This window comes from Dipodomys spectabilis, unplaced genomic scaffold (assembly GCF_019054845.1).
Source record: "Dipodomys spectabilis isolate Male_0828 unplaced genomic scaffold, ASM1905484v1 ptg000019l, whole genome shotgun sequence".
In the NCBI taxonomy this organism is placed as follows: domain Eukaryota; kingdom Metazoa; phylum Chordata; class Mammalia; order Rodentia; family Heteromyidae; genus Dipodomys; species Dipodomys spectabilis.
The window spans coordinates 23,842,464-23,863,925 of record NW_024870696.1 but is presented as its reverse complement, the minus strand read 5'-3'; the positions used below and the strand labels follow the sequence as shown (position 1 = coordinate 23,863,925).

The following is a 21,462-nucleotide window of genomic DNA, read 5'->3' as shown; positions in this document are numbered from 1 at the left end:
GGCTTTTTCTTTTCTTTTAACAATTCATAGAAAATTTGAGTTTTAAATTTTCCCCCCTCACAATGAAGTTTGTCTTTTTGGTTTGTTCTTAAAGAATCCAAGGCTCTTAATACAATTTTTCAAGTTATTTAAGGATTTTATTACTGACATTACCTGTAATTCATTTAAGAAAATTGATAGAAACCTACTAGTATGTCATTTTGTTTATTATTTGTAATTTGTCACAGGTTTGCCATTTGTATCATATACCTCTTAGGGAATGACTTCTGTGGTTCTTTTAGAGAACTTTAGAATATATAGAGCAGCAGAGCAATTTCTCAGAAACCTAATTGTCACTGGCAAAGTCCAGCCAATAACACCCACTTTGCATTATCTGAAATACTTTAAGTAGTCATATGAAAAAAAAACTATTTTTTGTAAACTTGGTAAAAAAAAAAGATTCTAATATTTTTTGTAAACCATTACACCAATAAAAGACCTTGGATTGGCATGAATTTATGTGCAGTTATACCTTTTTTCTATTAGCCAAATAATATTCTCACTAAAAATTCCCAACATTTTCAGTGACCTGTTCAATGCTAATGAATGTGATACAAACCATCATGAACTTAATGCTTGTTTTACTTGAAATGCGTTTCTTGTCTTTTAGGAATGGATAAAGAAAGAATGAGTGTTTTGTGTGGGAGGAAGAAACATTATTAAAATTATCTCACAAATATAGCTTATCAGTTGATAATATAAGCAGTGACTGGGAGCAGGGGAAGCTGTACTGAGGCTCAAGCCCAGGGCCTTGTCCGCGATAGGCATGTGCTCTGTAACTGAGCTGCCTCCCCAGCCCAGCAAAGATTCTTCTTGATCTTCTATGATCCCTGAGCACATAGCATTTGTGCAAAGCATTTGCATGCCTAATTGTTGCATGTTCACTAATTTAAAATATTATTAACCAAGTTTAGAGAGTGGAGACCAGTTACTACAATCGTTTAAATCTTTACCAGAGAAGTAGTTCATGCTTTTTCATTTCAGAACTTTCAGCCAACACTGCTGCCTTTGCTAAAAGTGCCGCCATGTTAGGTAATTCTGAGGACCATACTGCTTTATCTAGAGCTTTGTCTCAGCTTGCAGAGCTTGAGGAGAAGATAGACCAGTTACATCAAGAACAAGCTTTTGCGGACTTTTACATGTTTTCAGAACTGCTTAGTGACTACATTCGTCTTATTGCTGCTGTAAAAGTAAGCCATTTGCAGTCTTTTCTCTTTGTTCTAAAAAGAATATGGTTTACTATTAGACACATAATTAAGTACTTTAGTTCTATACTAGTACATGTAAATTTAGCCTTCGATTTGCGTACCCAACCTAGTACTTTCTTGCCTTCTGACTTGTACAGTAAACAGAATTAATATTTTTAAGAGGTCTAAGAAGCACCTTACAAGATGAAGAAAATTACATATTTACTTAAAATTCATATGTACGCTTTGTTTGTATGTTTGCGCATCCTGGTAGTAACTGATACTACCTACTGGACTTTATAATCATTAATAGAGCTAATATTGTGACATGTTTCATGGAGGGTTCTTTCTGTATACCCAAGTGTGTAGTCACTGGATTAGGTCATAGATTGTAGTGGCTAATGATGTTTAAATATTAGTAATCAAGTTTCTGAATTGTTGGGGAAGTAACTCAGTTGAAATTTTAGTATTCTACAGGTATTTCTGGTTTCAGACTCTTAAGCAGAACTGAATGGACTAAATAAGTCCATCACATCTTTCAGAATATCATGATGTTTTGGTAGCTGAGTTATTGTTCTAAACGTAGTTTTCACCGGGAGGCAATTTTAAATATCTAGAAAGTTAATTTTAGATACTGTTCCTTGCTTCCTTATGTTTATTGATTTTTTTTTTTGGCTTTTAAACTAATGCTAACAGTTACTACTAGAAGATTCATGGTATTTAAGGATGCTTTCTTAGAGTTGATAAAATGATTAATTTTGCTTTTGTTTATTCTTTTTAATAATGTTGTGCTCCTGGTAATTACATTTTCTTTCTAGTTATTTAAAGTTACTGAATTTTTTAAATGATGACGCGTAGTGTTCCATTATGTACTCTGTGGTGTGTGTGTGTGTGTGTGTGTGCGTGTGTGTGCGCGCGCGCACGCCTGAGTTTAACTAGTCTATTAAAGTTCCTAGAAATGGTCATGGTTATATGGATTTTAAATTTCAGTAAGTATTACCATATAACTTTGTTTCTATATATGACTACCAAAATATGCTTCCTGTTCTCCTGTCTGATGATGAAGGACTTTTTTCCTATATTAAATTATGATCTCTTTTTAGCAGGAATTTAAAAACCTTTACAAATGATAGCCATTTACATTTCTTACTTTCCTTTCCTCTCTGCCTCCCCCTTCCCTTTTTTTGTCCTCTTCCTCTTTTTATTTTTTCTTTTCTAATCCTTTACTTATTTCCAAATAGTGTCTAAATGAAACCTTCTTGTGCAGTTATTTTATGCTAATAAATAATAAACTTTACTTTTTAAGACAAGAGCTCGCTATGTAGCCTAAACTGGCTTGAAATTCCTGATCTTCCTATCTTAGCATTCTTTTTTGGGGGGGGAGGGGGAGTATGAGGGGTTGGTTGTGGGTCATTGAACTCTGGGGCCTGGACACTGTCCCTCAGCTCTTTAGCTTAAGACTAGTGCTCTGCTACTTGAGCCACAGTGCCACTTCCGGTTTTCTTGTGGTTAATTGGAGATAAGAGTCTCATGGACTTGCCTGCCCAGCCTGGCTTTGAACTGTAATCTTCAGATCTTAGCCTCTTGGCTAGCTAGGATTACAGCTATCTCAGCCTCTTGAATGCTAAGATTTATAGGTATGTGTTACCACGTCTGTATTAGCAATGCTATTTTAAATTGGCAACTCATCTCTTTTAGAAAACCAATTCTGTTGGTTATACTCATCATCCAGTTTGGACTTCCATTTCCCAGTCAATTTATGGATACATTTGTTTGCAAGCTGGTCTAGGTTTGTAAATATGATACACTTTTCTGAACCCACCAAGAAATTTGAGGGTGAAATGTAACCATATTCTAATTAAGTGAATGTGAAAATATTATGCACAGCTTTGAAACTATTCAGGAAACCCATTTAATACATATATACATACGTATATATACACATACATACATATATATACACACACATACATACAAAATATAACTTGGGATCTTTGTAGAATTCTTTAAGCAGCTAGGTGTGGTAATACACACTTGAAATTGTGCTGAGACAGGATGATTATGAGTTTGTGTGCTGCCCCACAAAAAAAAATATTTTTTTAAGTGTTGCTAAAATGATTTTTTCATTATTTCCTATTCTTTTTTAGTATGGTGGTACTGGAGCTTAAACTTTGGGCCTTAGGATTTTGTTTGGCTTTTTCACATAAGGCTGGTGCTCCAGCACTGGAACACTATACCTCCACTTATGAGTATTTTCTGCCTATTTGGAGATAAGAGTCTACTGGATTTGTCTGACTGGGCTAGCTTTGAACCTTAATCCTCTACCTGAGTAGTTAGGATTATAGGCATAAATCATCAGTGCCCAGCTTGTTTTCTTCTATTCCTACTTTATGAGAATATGAAAACAACAAGATAAATTTATCTCATTAGACCAGCGCTGGTGGCTCATGCCTGTAATCTTACCTACTCTGGAGGCTGAGATCTGAGGATCACAGTTCAAAGCTAGGGCAGGAAAGTCTGTGAGACTCTTACCTCTAATTAATCACCAGAAAACCAGAAGTGGCATTGTGGCTCAAGTGGTAGAGCGCTAGCCTTGAGCTGAAAAGCTGCGGGACAGCGCCCAGGCCCAGAGTTCAAACCCCACAACCAACAACAACAACAACAAAAAAAAAAAATCAAGATTAATTTTTTTCAGCTAGGTGCTGGTGGCTCACACTTTTAATCCTCACTGCTCAGGAGATTGAAATCTGAGGATTGTGGTTCAAAGCCAGCCTGAGCAGAAAAGTCTTTGAGACTCTTGGCTTCCAATCAACCAGCCAAAAGCCCTAAGTAGCACTGTGACTTAAGTGGTAAAGCCTTGAACAAAAAAGCTAAGTAATAGCACCCAGACCCTCAGTTCAAGGAGAGTTTTTTTTTTTTTTTTTTTTTTAAATAACCTGACTGTTAAGCTTTAGTAATCTTACCTCATAAAATTCCTACTTCTATACCACAATAAACGTGACATAACAAATTGCATAGGGTCCAAGTTAGTTTAAATTTAGTGTCTCAGTGAAAACTTGTCATACATTAAAAACTTAAAAACTGATATTGCTGGGTACCATAGCTCATGCCTATAATCATAGCTACTCAGGAGCTTGAGATCCAAGGATCATGATTTGAAGCCACCCAGGGAAAGTTACCAGCAAAAAGCAATAAGGATCCTGTGTTTAGTGGCACAAATGTTCTGGGCAAGTTTTAATATTTCAAATGTCTTTGGATATTACAGCAATAAAGGCAACATGTTTTGCAAAAAAAAAAAAAAAAAAAAACAATAAGGAAAGCTATGGCTGAAATAGAAAAGCACCAGTCTTACTTGAGTAAAAAAGCCAAAGGACAGTGCCCAGGCCTTGAGTTCAAGTCCCAGTACATGCATAAATGAATAAGTAATACAATTTTGTGTTTGATATATTGTGATTTAGATCCAAATTAATTTGGCTGAAGCAAAGTTATGCATAGATTTAAATACATGTAAAGTTATATGATTTGCCATTTTGTCTAGGCAGTTAACACTGGTAAATTTAAAACATGCAGTTTTTTAAAATATGGTTGGTCCTCCATAGTAGTGAGTTCCACAGCTAAGTATTCAGGAAACCAAAATTGGATCATTTGGGAAGAAAATCACATATGTACTGAATATATACATACTAATTTCTTGTCAAAACTCCTAATTGTCAGAAATACAACTAAGTTGGCACTGATAGCTTACACCTGTAATCCTAGCTACTTTGGAAGCTGAGATCTGAGGATTGAGGTTCAAAGCAGGCCTAGGCAGGAAAGTCCATGATACTCTTATCTCTGATTAACCACCAAAAAAGTCTGGAAGTGGAGCATGTCTCAAATAGTACAGCAGTAAATGAGCAAAGCAGCTCAGGAACAGCACTCAGGCTCAGAGTTTAAGTCCTAGGACTGGCACCAAAATAAGTTAATTAAGTCTAGATAGATAGATAGATAGGATTATCATCAACTATTTACCTAACAGACATATTTTATGAAGTATTATAAATAATCTAGAGATGATTTCAAGTAGGGGGGTGCATTAAAGTAATAGGCAAATACTGCCCTCTTTCGTATTCATCCCTGCAGGAGTCCTGGGACCAGTCCCTGTGGATACTTGGTTGCCAATTGGCTGTAGTTTTAAATAGCATATTCCAAATATTACCACCATACCAGATAAATACATGGTTAAGTCTCATTACTAAGTGGGTATTTTTGATGGAAATTAGCATGAGCAAGTACATTTGGGTGTGTGATACCTGCAAGTAATTCGTAACAGGCATCCACTAGGCTGTCATTCTGCTGCTGTTGTGTTAGTTCTAACCCACAGACATATATATCCTTTACCCCTTTAAAATTTTTATAATTTGCCAGGTGCCTCTAATCCTAGCTACTTAGGAGACTGAGATCTGAGGGCCACATTTCAAAACCAGCCAGGGTAAGAAAGTTCATGAGACTCTTAATTCAAATTAACCACAAAAAGCCAGAAGTAGAGCTCTGGCTCAAGTAATAGAGAGCATTGAGCCTCAGAACAGCTCCTAGGCCCAGAGTTCAAGTCTGAGGACTGGCAAAAAAAAAAAAAAGAAAATATATTTTTAGAATTTAAGGATATTACAGTGGCAAAACTAATATTTGATGTGTTTCAGAGTCCACCTAGAGTGTGTGTGTGTGTGTGTGTGTGTGTGTGTGTGTGTGTGTGTGTGTGTGTGTGTACACACACACTGAGCTTAAAATTGACCTGGACCTTTTCAATTACAACTGGTCTTTTACCACTTGAGCCACACCTCCAGTCCAGTAGGCTTTTCTGCTTCAGCTGGCTTAGCCTCCTGAATAGCTAACATTACAAAAGTGGAACCACAGGAGCCCATCTATTTTTGTTTTATATTTTGTGTTTTTCTTGTGGTGCTGGGTATGAAGCCCAAGTCCTCACTACCCTTGCTAGGTAAGCAGTCTCTGGGTGCTGTTCTCCCAGTCCCCAAAACCTCTTTTTTTCTTTTTTTTGGTTAGTCATGGTTCTTGAACTCTGGGCCTGGACACTGCCCCTCAGCTCTTCAGCTCAAAGATAGCACTCTACCACTTGAGCCACAGCACCACTTCCGGCTTTATCTGCTTATGTGGTGCTGAGGAATCCAACCCAGGACCTCATGCAAGCAAGGCAAGCGCTCTACCACTGAGCCACCTTCTCAGCCCCTTCATATTTTTTAAATATATAAGGACATATATTTACTACTTAAATTTAAAGTGATTGTGAATAAACTGATGTAATATTGTTCTAGTTCACCTAATTAGTTATGTGTTCGATGAATAAATACCAAAATGATTCATTCCTCAAGCCTCAAGCTAGAACAGGAATTTATAATACCTCTATCCATTTATTCCATCTCATTTCTTTTCTTTGTTTGATCTTGCTCTGCTAGACTCTTGGAAGAAGCTGATTTGGTTGCCTTGTTCAGTTGATAGTCTCTGCTATTTTTTCATTTACTTCTGTATTTTATAAGAACAAATAGAGATCATTTTACCTTAATCTGTAGAAATCTATAGAAATATATTTTCCTCCCACTGTTTTGAGAATTTATTTTTAATTGCTTAGCATTTTACATTAGTCATTGGGATCTTTTTCTACCACATTTTTCCTTTCTTATTATTGAATTTCATTCTTTTAATTTCTAACTTGTTTTCAACACAAACATGCTTTTATAGATACAATACCAGCATTTTCCCATTCATAGTGTCTTTTTTCAAAGCAAATGGTTACACATCTCATTCTAACTTGCATTTAAAACTCTAAGGCTAATAAAATGTATTTTTTTTTTTTGTATTTATTTTGGTTGGTTTTGTTGTTGTTGCTATTGTTTTGTTTTTATCCTGAGTTCTTATTTCTCATCCAGTCATAGGTTTTTGTTTCAAGCAAATAATAAAATTATCTTTGGTATTGTTTATTTTTACTGTCTTTGCATAGTAGGATAGTATTGAAGTATTTGGCCTTATTGCCTTAAGAATTATAGCACTTGTTGTAGAATGGCAGTGTTTCACAGTGTCACTTACTGGCATCCTGTTATTCACTCAATAGGGTGTGTTTGACCATCGAATGAAGTGCTGGCAGAAATGGGAAGATGCTCAGATTACTTTGCTCAAAAAACGTGAGACTGAGGCAAAAATGATGGTTGCTAACAAACCTGATAAAGTCCAGCAAGCTAAGAATGAGATAAGAGAGGTGATTGCTGAATGCTTTATTTCTTTACTCGGATTGTTCATGCCATTCTTATTTGCATACTTTTTCATAAATTTTTTTTCTGAACCATTCAATCAGTAGCTGTTCATATTTTTATGAACTATGGTAGAAGTACTTTAACATTTTAATTATCAAAATCTCCAAAGCCCTTTGTTACTTCCACTTAACTATAGAATGGATAAAGAAACATATGAGGAAAAAATCTAAAATTAGCTCTTACATAAATGGTTATATATTTCCTTTTAACTTGTTAATTTGATTTCAAATGATGAATCATTTTGTATTTAAAAAATGGTTTCAGAGATAGACCTGTACTAGAATTAGTTGTTGAGGCGGTATTACCCCCATATATATGTATTATATATGGTTATTTAATAATTTGTATAAGTTTATTATAATTTATACACTTTTTTTGCCATGCTTCAATAAGGAAATTGAAGAGGTAGGACAACCTTTATATTACTAAAAATAAATGTACCTGCTCTTTGGAGAGTATGTACCAGTGTTCTGGCTACATAGTGGGAAAAAATATCATTTCACTGCTTAAATCTGTGTTTTACTTGTTCCATTGGTCACTAATCACAAGGTTTGGTGTTTCTGTACTCAGTTCAGTGTTTCTGATGGGTTGGTTGTCAGCAAACTATAATTCCACTTTTTTATTTTAACCTAGTTGTTTACCATTATAATTTTTTTAGTGTTTGTCATATGATTTTCTTATTTTGAAGTATTTCCGTGAACACAGAAACTATGATAAACATGTATTCTTGAAGTTAATATTATTCTGAGATAATAAAAAAACGAGAAAGCTATACAGTCACGTATGGATATTGTTGGAGGAAGTTTCTCTCTTTGCGTTTTTAGAGACAGACGCTCTCTTGGTCTCACATTCATAATCCTCCTGCCTTAGCCTTCCTCATTCTGGGGTGGCAGGTATGCACTATTGATTCTACTCCCATCAGGATCCTACAGTTCATTAGATACTGAAATCTTTTTTCTTTTTGGTGGTACTGGAGTTTGAACTCAGGATTTCCTGCTCTGTAGGCAGATCTTCTGCTGCTTGAGCCACGCCTCCAGTTTTCTTCACTCTCTTTACTCTCTTTACCGGTCATAGGGCCTGAACTCTGGGCCTGGGCACTGTCCTTCAGCTCTTCAGCTCAAGGCTAGTGCTCTACCACTTGAGCCACAGCGCCACTTCCGGCTTTTTTCTTTTTGCTTATGTGGTGCTGAGGAATCGAACCCAGGGCCTCATGCATGCAAGGCAAGCGCTGTACCACTAAGCCACCTTCCCAGCCCAACTCTCTGCTTATTTTAACATAGGGTTTTGCTTTTTCCCACATATGCCTAAAGCAAGAGCATCCCCTTTGTGCTCTCCCAGCATAAGGAATGACAGACATGTGTTACCAGACCTAGACCCAGTTTTACTCTGTTTGTGCTAGTCTATAAAACCAGAATCCTCCAGATCTCAGCCTCCTGTGTAGCTGGGGTGACAGATGGGTAGCACCTGTGCCTACCTTTTGGTTGAGACTTGATCTCAGGAACTGCCTGCCCAGGTTGGACGCCAGCCACAATCCTCCCAGTCTCTGTCTTTCTAGCAGCTAGGATTAACAGCTGTGAGCTACCAGCACTGGTTGAAATGTTCTAATCTTGAGTGACTTTAGCAATGAAGAATTAATGAAAATTAAGGTAATGTGAATTTTGACTTCAAAGTGGACATACAACTTTGAATGGTAGTAGATTGGATTTTGCCAGTACAGAGTTTCTTTGGTATCCTTGGTCATTATGTTAAGTTAAATGAGTGATCATGACAACTAGTACTGTGCTCTTTTTCTTCCAGACAAAAATGAAATGTTTGTTTGTTTGTTTTTATTAGTGGGAGGCGAAAGTACAACAAGGAGAAAGAGATTTTGAACAGATTTCTAAAACAATTCGAAAAGAAGTGGGAAGATTTGAGGCATGTATTAATAAATAGTTTTACACTTAATAACATGGCCATGTTTTTCAATAATTTTATGATAAAATTAAATTTAGTTTTCTACTTACAGATTTTTTTTGTATTGTACTCTTAACAGAAAGAACGAGTGAAAGATTTTAAAGCTGTTATCATCAAATACCTGGAATCATTAGTACAAACACAACAACAGGTAAGCTAATTTTTTTTAAAAACAAGGTGATTAATGAAATAGTCTTTTAAGCTCAGGCAAGAGAAAGAAAAGGGTGGAGATAATGGTGGCAGTAATGCGACAAAATGTTGGCTAATTGGAAACCTTGGTGTTTGCTTCTTCTAAACAGTCTGCAGAGACTACAGTTTCCCGGTGTTAGGCCAGGAAAACCTTACAACTTTCCTTGTACCTGCCTGGGGCATTTTGTTTTATTTTGTTTTCACTCCACGGTTTCACGTGGTCCGGGCTGGCCTGGAACTTCCTCCGTACAGCCTGGAACTTCCTCCGTACATTTTAACTCTCAGTCCTTGAGTCTCCTCCTCCTGTGTGTTCAGAGCACAGGCCTAACACCTTGCCTAACACTCTCTTCCTGGTTTGAATTTTCCCTAAACAGATTTGTGAGTAAATGTTCATAGAAAGTTGAGGGGGGTTGTTTGGGTTTTTGTTTTATTTTGTTTTGTTTTGTTTTCCTGTCCTTGGGCTTGAATTCAGGGCTTGGGCCCTGATTCTGAGCTTTTATGCTCTGTGCTAGCACTCTTACCACTTCAGCCTTGGGTCTAATCTGAGATAAGAGTCTGGAGCTCTCCCGCCTGGCTGGTTTTGAAATGGAATCCTCAGCTCTCAGCCTCCTGAGGAATTAGGATTACAGGCATGAGCCACCAGTGCCCAGCAAAATGGTTCTGTTTATTAAGTTTTATTTTTAATTTGTACTTTTTTTTGAGGTTTTTGTTGTTATATTTTACCCTGGCCCCAGTTCCTTGGGCTCTGGTAAATTGGAAATAAGGATCCATGGACTTTGCTGCCCAGGATGACTTCGATCCTTGATCCTCAGATCTTAGCCTCCTGAGTAGCTAGGATTGATTTATAGGCATTCACTACTGGAGCCGAGCTGGATTGGATGTTGGGTTTGAGGCCAGTCTAAGAGAACATAGCGAGATCTTGTCTCAAAAGAAGAAGCAAGCTGGGCACTAGTGACTTGCACCCATGATCCTAGCTACTAAGGAGGATGCTATCTGAGGATCATGGTTCAAAGCCAGCCAGGGCAAGAACTTCTGTGAGACTCATCTCCAATTTACTACCAAAAACCAGAAGTAGAGCTGTGGCTCAAAGTGGTAAAGCACCCAGGGCCCTGAGTTTAAGCCCCACAACCAAGCAAAAAGACCCCAACAAAGCAAAACAATAAGCAAGAAAAGAAGTACCAGACATTATGTTAGTCATGTTAGCTAGCTCAATAGACCTCCTTAAATGTCTTATAGAATATATGCATTAAAATGTCATAAAAGTAATGAGAATGTTACTTTTCTTGTCATTCACAGCTGATAAAATACTGGGAGGCATTCCTACCTGAAGCCAAAGCCATTGCCTAGCAATAAAAATTAATCCTGTTAAGAAGACAGTGGATGTTTGTTCCAGTTATGCTGAATTCTACAGTGAAATCATTTAAAACCATCTAAATAAACCACTATATATTTTATGAATCACATGTGGTTTTTTACATATATATATATAAATACATACATATATATATATATATAGACACTCTGATGTTTTATGACAAGCTGCATGTCCTCACCCTCTGAATCAAGTGGACTGTGGCATGACATTCTGCAATATTTTGCTGAATTGAACACTGTTATGTCTTAAATACTTGCACTAAAAAGTGCATTGCAAGGCCAGAAAATTTTGCAATATTTTTCTTTATAATATGTTCTGTAGTGTTTGTCCTCTTTATGAACTGAGTTATCAATGAATTGATTAATGTTCACTTACATTCCTGTACAGAAATTATGATTTTGTGATTACATAATAAAAATGATATTCCTTGTGAAGTACTAGTAACAAATTATTTGGGTATGTGGACAATTTAGGGATTTTTTTTAAACAGGAAGGAATACTTCTAAATGTATATAATTAATACTGTAATTCCTTAATTATTTTAATTAACAGAAGAATAGTGAAATGCAATGAATTATATATGACTAAATGAAACTTTGTCTTACGGAACCATTATAAATCAAAACTTACCTCTGGAAATACTGAATGATTCTCTTTGCTTTTTTTTAAAATCCATCCCTATTTTAAATGCCCAGTTTAGGAATTCAGAAAAAAATGTGTTTCTGTGCATCTATTTTAAGTAGCAGGGATTTTGCCAGTCTTCTGTTTTTGTGTGTGAATGCCATTTCTGGTGCTTCAACTCTGTCTCTTAAGCTTTTTCCCCCAAGGCTACTCTGCTATTAGAGCCACAGCTCCACTTCAGGCTTTTTGCTGGTTAACTGCAGGTAAGGCTCATAGACTTTAATGTCTCCCCCCACCCACCCCCTACCCCTTCAAATTACAGTCCTCAGACCTCAGCCTCTTGAGTAGCTAGGATTACAGCTCGATCTTCTACTTTCTTCAAATCCAAGATTTTGTATTTATCCACATATTCCTTGCCTGTTATTTACATTTCTAATTTGAAGCTAGAAGTCAATCATCTATGTTCATACTTGAGTTGGGCGGTGCCCAGGCTGCCCTTTACCATGATGTAGGGTAACCAAGGACAGCCCAGGTCAGTGTGCCGCTGGCGTAGGGCTCGCTGCCTTTCACAGCCCTCTCGCCCTTCGGCTGGCTTGTTCACATGCCTGTTATCCAGTTCTCACGCTAGTGAAGATTTAAGTGGTGACTGTCACTATTGTTGATTTTAAAAACATTAATTTTCTGGACTGGGAAGTTGGCTCAGTGGTAGAGTGCTTGCCTTGCATGCATGAGGCCCTGGGTTCGATTCCTCAGCACCACATAAGCAAAAAGAAAAAAGCCGGAAGTGGCGCTGTGGCTCAAGTGGTAGAGCACTAGCCTTGAGCTGAAGAGCTGAGGGACAGCGCCCAGGCCCAGAGTTCAGGCCCCACGACCAGACCCAAAAAAAACAAAAAACATTAATTTTCTGGAGTGAACATGATGGTGCATGTTTAAAAACCCACACTCAGGAGGCTAGGATAGAAGGATTGTGAGTCTGAGCTATGTGAAAGTAAAAATAAACCTCTTCTCTTGCAAAGAAATACATATTTGAGACTAAATCTTACCCTCTTGTAGCTTATATAGAGAATATCTCACAGTGTCCGCAACGTCTGTGTTAGCTGAAATATTAAGAATGCTGTGTGGGTGTTCTTCACACCCATGCATGTACAACCCAGAAGAGGGCCTAGCACTAGGTTAGTAAAGCCTTGGTTCATTAAACGGTAAGAAAAAAAAAATGATGAGAAAATGCAAAACAGATGCTGCCCTTGAAAGAAACTGAAGCAGAAAGGGTACAAACTAATGCTCTGCTGGAAATGGCAGCTTTGAGCAATGTCTCCATCAGGTGCTTTCTTGCTACCCCATTAACACTAAAAGGAAGATGGACTTAGCCAAATACCATGTGTCTGGAATGACGTGCTGGCCCCTCTGGCCATCTGACCACTTGGTACAGTATGTTGTTCAAGCTAGAATCTTCTGGTTATCTTGGGTACATTCGCTGCAGTATCTATTAGCCACAAGTAACGTGGTAAACATTTTCCAGCTTGATACAACTGCAGTGAGCCACCATGACTCCATTCTAGATGCCATTCCAATCTGCATTTACCAGAAGATAAAAGAATACTGACTTTGTGGTCAATTATCTAAGCCCCTCGACCATCCGCCAGCACTGGAACTGGGTTTAATTATCTGAATACTCTGCCTGTCTTCTCTCCTGTGCACAGGAGATAGTCACTTAAAATTTTCTAATTGTATAGATTTAAATTTCAATATCGTTTTTGTTTTTTTTTTGGGGGGGGGGTCCAGTCGTGGGGCCTGAACTCTGGGCCTGGGCACTATCCCTCAGCTCTTCAGCTCAAGGCTAGCGCTCTACCACTTAAGCCACAGCGCCACTTCCGGCTTTTTTCAATATTGTTTTTAAAAAACAATGAGAATATTACTTGTTAAGCAACCTAGCATAAAGGAGTTGAACAAGATGACTGTGTTCAGTCTGGCTTCTGATACTTCGTGGTTGTATGGCCTATCATACCTCATATCCAGAAAAACAAGTTTATAAAATTCTTGGACCTGCAAGTGCCGTAAGTAGTTTTTTTAATACAAAATTTCAGCATAAGTATTCTATAACATCAAATTCTAATCAAAGACAACTTCCTGTCAGGTAAATCAGGCCTATAGCTGGGTGCTGGTAGTTACACCTGTAATCTAGCTACCTGGAAGGCGGAGAAGAAGGATTGTGGTCCAAGGCCAGACTAAGCAGAAAAGTTCAGAAGATCCTATCTGAAAAATAAGCAAGGTTGTGTGGCTCAAGTGATAGAACACCAGCATAACAAGCATGTCCCTGAATTCTAGTATCAGTACCAAAAAATAATTACAGTCTAATGTGTGGGAAATGAAATTACTAACAAGTGTTTTGTTTTGCCAGTACTGGTGAACTCAGGACCTGGAAGCTGTCTCTTAGCTTTTTTTGCTAAAAGCTGGCATTTTGCCACTTGAACCATAGCTGTACTTCTGGCTTTTTGCTGGTTAATTGAGATTAAAATGTCATAGACTCTCCTGTCCAGGCTGGCTTAAAACTGAGATCCTCATAATCAGTTTCTTGAGTACCTAAAATTACAAGTATAAGCCTTCAGCACCCAGCTTAAATGTTTTTGTTGTTCTAAGTTTAAAAAAATTTGTAATACTGTATTGCATAAGAAGTCATCAACATTTTATTGAATACAAACAATACTCAAAGGAGGAAAGATCAACACAAATTAAAACTAATTTTCTCAGTGACAAATGAGGCATTAAAATCCTTCCTTGAGGGGCTGGGAAGGTGGCTCAGTAGTAGAGCCACATACCTTGCATGCCTGAGGCCCTGGATTTGATTCCTCGGCACCACATAAGAAAAAAGAAAAAAGCCGGAAGTGGCACTGTGGCTCAAGTGGTAGAGCGCTAGCCTTGCGCTGAAGAGCTGAGGGACAGCGCCCAGGCCCAGAGTTCAAGTCCCACGACTGGACCAAAAAAAATAAAGTCCTTCCTTGACTATTTAAGAGCATTATTCAAAAGATTGTATTATAAAAGTTGCATTAGAGTCACCCTTTAGTAATTTGTAAACCCATCCCAGAAAATTATTGTTCATAAATAATTACTGATTTACAAACATAAGTTTTGAACTAAAATTCTCAACTATTTAGCTGGTTTTATACATAGTTATATGAATCATTCTTGTTTATTCAGATCTAGTACTCAAATTCTTTGTATGAATGAAGTGTTTCATAGTGATTTTTAAATACAAACTTAATAAGCTTCTTAATACAATTGGCTTCCTTTAAGAAGTCTGTAATCCTAATGTGGAAAGTAACCAGGCGTGCATTTTGTGCTAAACGTGGGTGTGACTAAGCTTGGTGGGAGCCTCTTGCCTCCCAGCCCCTGTACGGGCCATGCCGTACTCTCCTGAGTGCAGACAGGGAGAGAGCCCTGGGATGAGGAGGGGAAATAAATGTATGCATTCGTATTATTCCAAGTTATATCACAGCCAAGGCATATGCATGATATCTGTAATCATCTTTCTTTTAAGTATTGAATAAGGACAATAGAAGTACCATCTCTTTTACCTTAAATTCCTAACTTTTCCAGTAAAGGATATAGTTTCAAGTTACCGAGAGGGTAGGTAATTGAGCAGACATGGGAATTGAACCTGACTTAAATATAAGGACTAGGGGAAAGGCTCAGGTGGTGCTTATCAGGGCCCAGGTTTAATCCCCAGGGGAAAGCGGGGGAGGGGACCCACAGTTTAGGAGGTCTAGAAACGAGACTGTCAGGTACAATGTAGGTAGATGACTCTGTATGGAGCATGATTTTTGCAGTGTGCATTGATCAAATGATACCAGTGCATTCCTAGAAGGAAAGGACCACAGTTCGGTCTCAATTTAGAAATAAAGCAGCAGATCCAGCACTTAGATTGTGGTTGATCTGATTATTCCTCGTCTCAGACTTTGTATTAATCATGCGTGAACATTCTTCAATGTATGATAAGCTTTTCAGAATTTTTGTTTGAAACCTGCTGCATAGAATTCTAAGCCCTTTGGGACATGATTGTTGCTTCAGAAGCTGCCAATAGAAGAACATTCTAAAAAGCATGGATATTGTACTTGCTGTCCAGGAAGAAATGAAAATTTTTACATGCTCATCTTCCTTCCCATCACACACTTTAGAAGAAATCTGAGCCAGGTACTACTGAGGAGGCAAAGATCTGAGGATCACAGTTCAAAGTCAGTCGGGGCAGGAAAGTCTGTGAGACTCATACCTCCAACTAACAACAACAACAAAGCCAGAAGTGGAGCTGTGGCTCAAGTGGTACAAAGTTCAAGGACTGTGCCCAGGCCCTGAGATCAAGCCCCAGGACTAGCATACATATACACACCAATCTCTGAAAATTGAATACTCTTCTTAACTGGTGAAATACAAAGCTTGTAATTAAAGCCAATCAATAAGACTGGTGGGGAAAGGGAGGAGGAGGAGGGATGGCAGAGGGTGCTTTGGGTCAACAAGCATTGTGTACATAAGTGGATTTGTTAAAAATGAAACTTCCTGTACCATTAATTGATGTCAATAAAAAATACTTTAAAAGTTTTTAAAGGCAACCAAGGTAAAATCATACTTTGATATGCAGATAAATATTTTTTTAATTAAGGACATAATGGGGAACACTAAGGGACTACTTTGAGGGGAAACCAGCTCTATTTTAAATTTATGTGTATGTAACTTTAATAAACACCTAGACAATTTAAACAAACTGCCTTCTTACTGCTTCTATAGTCAAGTCTCAAAAATTCTGGTTTTGGGCTGGGAATGTGGCTTAGTGGTAGAGTGTTTGCTTACCATGCATGAAGCTCTGAGTTCAGTTCCTCAGCACCACATAAAGAGAAAAAGCTGGAAGTGTTGCTGTGGCTCAAGTGGTAGAGCGCTAGCCTTGAGAAAGAGGCTCAGGGATGGTGCTCAGGCCATGAGTTTGAGGCCCAGTACTGGTAAAAACACACATACACATAACTCTAGTTTTAGTGTTTTACTTTCTCGCTTTATATTTCCAAATCAGCATTTCATTGAACTATTGTTTCCTATTGTACCAATTCAAATGTATCTATACAAATGTATTTATATAGCAGGTACAGTAATTGTGTGTAAGCTTTTTGGTATTTCTTGTTTTGTGTTGAGACAAGGTCTTGCTCTAGCCCTGGCTGGTCTCAAATGCATGACTCTCCCATCTCCGCCCCCCCAAGTGTACACCTTACATGGAGCAGTCTTTGACTAAACTTAGATAGTACATTTCCATTAAAGTGTATCCCAGTCTCAGCCGGGGGTGGCAGCACATACCTGTAATCCTGGCTGCTCAGGAGGCAGAGATGCCGGATCGAGGTTTGAACCCTGGGAGATTTGGAAAAAAGAAAACTTTTTTTAAAAAAAGTTTGAACCAGGCACTGGTGGCTCACACGCCTGTAATCCTAGCTACTCAGGAAGCTGAGATCTGAGAATTGCAGTTCAAAGCCAGCCCAGGTTGGAAAGTCCAGGAGTCTCTTGTCTCCAATAAAGTACTCAGAAAAAGGCAGAAGTGATGCTGTGGATCCAAGGGGCAGAGTCCTAGTCTTGAGCAAAAAAGCTCAGGGACAGCCCCCCAGGCCCTGAGTTTTAAGCTCCATGACCTACAAAACAAAAACTTGAGTATGGTGATAACTGCTATAATCCTGACTGTTCAGGAGTTGGAGGTGGGAAGAAGTTGTAGGAGGCCCTTAATCTGAGGCCAGCCCCTAGCAAAAATGTGAGACCATTTCTGAACAATGAAAAGGCCTTGGAGGTGGTTCAAGTATACCCTCCCAAGGGGCCCTAGTTCAAACTTCAGTACTGCCCAGTTTTCACAATCCCCATAACAGGCAAAGCCAACACGAGTATTCACGATTATATTGTCTAGGAGTCATAATTTTGCTGAGACCTCCCTGAAGTGATGCTGTCTGAAGCCCTTTCCCCTCTCATCCTGTATCGAGATCTTAAGACAGTTCTACAGAACTATCTGAAGTTTCCTGTGAAGCACTTTCCTACCATAGTCTCTGCTGTGCCTGTTGTAGTGCCCTGCTGCCAAGTTGACCTTCCTTCAGAGCACCCGTCAGAAATGGGCAGGTCTGGGGCTGGGAAGGGGGCTCAGTGGTAGAGCGCCTGCCTTGCAAACATGAGGCCCTGGGTTCGATTCCTCAGCACCACATAAGCAGAAAAAGCCAGAAGTAGGGCTGAGGCTCAAGTGTTAGAGTGCTAGCCTTCAGCTGAAGAGCTGAGGGACAGCGCCCAGGCCCAGAATTCAGGTCCCACGACTGACAAAAGAAATGGACAGGCTCCCAGGGCTGGGAAGGTGGCTCAGTGGTAGAGCGCCTGCCTTGCAAGCATGAGGCCTTGGGTTCAATTCCTCAGCACCACATAAGCAGAAAAAGCCAGAAGTAGGGCTGAGGCTCAAATGTTAGAGTGCTAGCCTTCAGCTGAAGAGCTGAGGGACAGCGCCCAGGCTCAGAGTTCAGGTCCCACGACTGACAAAAGAAAAGAAAAGAAATGGACAGGCTCCCAGGGCTGGGAAGGTGGCTCAGTGGTAGAGCGCTTGCCTTGCATGCATGAGGCCCTGGGTTCAATTCCTCAGCACCACATAAGCAAAAAGAAGCCAGAAGTGGTGCGGTGGCTCAAGTGGTAGAGTGCTAGCCTTGAGCTGAAGAGCTGAGGGACAGGGCCCAGGCCCCGAGTTCAGGCCCCACGACCGAACCAAAAGAAAAAAGAAAAAAATGGACAGGCTCCCTAGAGCCTGCAGACGTGAACTTACCCTTCACCCATCTATTGTCCCATTTCATGAGCAGGCTCTATCTCGTTTGTTCATGACACCCCTAGAGTTATTGGGAAACTTCTCCTGTATCAGTTGTTTAATCTCACACATAGTTTAGTTATTCAGCTATTTATTGCTTGTACCTGTACTGGGGCTTGAACTTAGGGCTTCATGCTCTCCCTTCGTTTTTCCACTTAAGGCTGCCACTCTACCACTTGAGCCACATCTACTTTTCCTCTTTTGGTTTTTGCTGCTGGTCCTAGAGCTTGAACTCAGGGCATAGGTGCACAGTACCTGGCCTTATTTTGTTCAAGGCTAGCACTGTACCACTTGAGTCAAAGCTCCACTTCCAGTTTTTGGAATTTTTATGTATTTTAGTGGTTTATTGGAGTTAAGAGTCTCAGCGACTCCTATCTGGGCTGGTTTCAGACTATAATTCTCAGATTTCAGCTTTTTGAGTAGCTAGGATTCAAAGCAGGTGACACCTATGGCTAACCAACCCATACTTGAAAGTTCTGGTGAGAACTACCTTCTTTTAAGTCCCCTAGGTCGACGGAGGCCATCCTCCTGATCTCTAGCTCATAGGTGACGCTGACGCCCACTTGCCGAACAGTTGTGTGGTCTGTCTGCCATCATAGACTTGTTTGAGGAATAACTAGGCTCTCGGGGCTGAAGCTTTCCCACTGAGGCGTACCTCGATTCCATGTATGCTACTCTCATAACTGAATGTTGAATCGTGTAAAGCAGTCATTGAAACTTTGATGAACATTACAAGGGAAGCTGATATTAAAATAGTTTTTCGGGGGTGCGGGGGGTGACGTTCATGGGACTTGAATTCTGGGCCTGGGCTCTGTCCCTCAGCTCAAGACAAGCACTTTACCACTTGAGCCACAGAGCCACTTCCAGTGTTCTGGTGGTTTATTGGAAATAAGAGTCTCAGGAACTTTCCTGCCTGGGCTGACTTTGAAGCAAAATCCTTAGATCTCTGCCTCCTAAGTAGCAAAGATTACAGGCATGAGCCACTGGCGCCTAGCTAAAATAGTTTATTAAGAAGTTTGCACCAGAGAAGTGGCACTGTGGCTCAAGTGATAGAGCACTAGCCTTGAGCTGAAGAGCTGAGGTACAGCGCCCAGGCCCAGAGTTCAAACCCCAGGCCGACCAAAAAAAAAAAAAAAGTTTGCACCAGTATATATTTCTACTCAGTACAAGGTAAATGTGGTACTTTTAATGTAAGGATCAAATACCCAGATTTCAATTGAATTTTATTTTTCTCATGCATTTTTTCTTATATTAGCAAGCACTAGCTGTTCAATGTTTTATATATGTATTATATATGCCTATAATTTATATATTATACATTATATATACTATACACCTCATTTATAGGTTATTTTTTATATGGTATCATTTATATGGTTTTTTCCCAGTTTTTTTAATTTTTTTATTTTTGTCAGTTTGGGGGCTTGAACTCTGGGCCTAGGCACTGTCTCTGAGTTCTTTTTTTAAAAAATTTTGTTGTAAAGGTGATGTACAGAGGGGTTACAATTATATAAGTCAGGTAATGAATATGTTTCTTTTTGAACAGTGTCAACCTTCCATCATTTTCTCCCAATTTTTTCCCTGTCAACCTCCCTCCTTACCCAGGTTATATCGTTCATTTCCAACACATTGTCTAGTGAGTATCCCTGCTGAATTAATTCACCCTTTAGCCCACCATTTCTGTGCTGCTTCTCCCCAAAACAAACTTACAAGACAAAGGGTACAGAAACCAAAAACAGAGACAAAGGTTGGAAGAGAGACAACTGAAAACAGCACAATAAAAACCTCTTGTTTCTGTTTCTTGGAGTTCATTTTGATAAGCATCTTTTTATACAATCATCTGCACATACCTATTGAGCCCTTGTGATCCTAAGAATATCCTCCTTTGTTCTATGTGAATGTTTACTGTTTATCATGTCCAAGTGCAATTTTTTTTGTTTTTTACTGTCCATTGGCTTTAATTGTAGATTTATATGCACATTCTATTACAAACAAGGGAAACCTTGCAACCTATGTTTCTTTGGGTCTGGCTTATCTGGATTAATACAATTTTTCCCAAGTTGTTCCATTTTCTTATGAATGGGGCAATGTTATTTTTTCCTGATGGAATTCTAGAATTCCATTGTGTGTATACCACATTTTCTTGATCCATTTGTCCACTGAAGGGCATTTGGGTTGATTCCCTATCTTAGCTATGGTAAACAGTGCTAAAATGAACATGGTTGTGCTAGTGGCTTTAGTGTACCGTGGTTTGTAGTCATTTGAATAAATGCCCAGTGGGATTACTGGTCACAGGGGAGCTCTATGTTTAGTCTTTTGAGGAACCTCCATACTGTTTTTCATAATGGTTGAACAAGTTTACATTCCCACCAACATTGTAGTAGTGTTCCCTTTTGGCCACATCTCCACCAGTATTTGTTATTGTTTGTTTTCTTGATGATGGCCATTCTAACAGGTGAGGTAAAATCTCAATGTAGTCTTGACTTGCATTTCTTTTATGGCCAGAGATGTTAAACATTTCTTCATGTGTCTATTTGCCATTCTTACTTCTTCCCCTGAGACATCTAAGTCTTTAGCCCATTTATTAATTGGGTTGATATTTCTTTGAAGGCTTGTTTTGGGGGAGTTTATTTTTTTTTTAAGCTCTAAGTTTATTTTAGATATGAGGCCCTTGTTTGATGCACAGCTAGTAATGATCTTCTCCTATTTTGTGGGCTTTCTCTTTGTCTTGCTATTTATGTCTTTTGCCATGCAGAAACAATTCAGTTTAGTGCAATCCCATTTATCTAGTTTTTCTTTGATTTGTGTTTCTGGATCTTTAAGTTTTGACCTGTGCCAAGGAGCCTTAGTATTTCCTTTATCTCTTCTTGTAATATTTTCATGGTATCTGGTCTTACATTGAGGTCTTTGATCCATTTGGAATTGATTCTAGTTCAGGCTGATATA

At 38.9% G+C, this 21,462-nt stretch overlaps 1 protein-coding gene across 1 annotated transcript in view; it reads left to right on the top strand.

Annotated features, from left to right (window-relative positions):
* Positions 1-11,479, top strand: part of Snx2 (sorting nexin 2) — a 41,949-nt gene extending 30,470 nt beyond the window's left edge. Inside the window, exons 11-15 of the mRNA XM_042674312.1 lie at positions 1,024-1,229; positions 7,330-7,473; positions 9,362-9,442; positions 9,561-9,632; positions 10,967-11,479. Of these exons, the coding sequence (XP_042530246.1) occupies positions 1,024-1,229; positions 7,330-7,473; positions 9,362-9,442; positions 9,561-9,632; positions 10,967-11,017 (554 nt within the window). The 3' untranslated portion in view covers positions 11,018-11,479. The remainder of the gene's footprint in view (positions 1-1,023; positions 1,230-7,329; positions 7,474-9,361; positions 9,443-9,560; positions 9,633-10,966) is intronic.
* Positions 11,480-21,462: the final 9,983 nt, after the last annotated feature.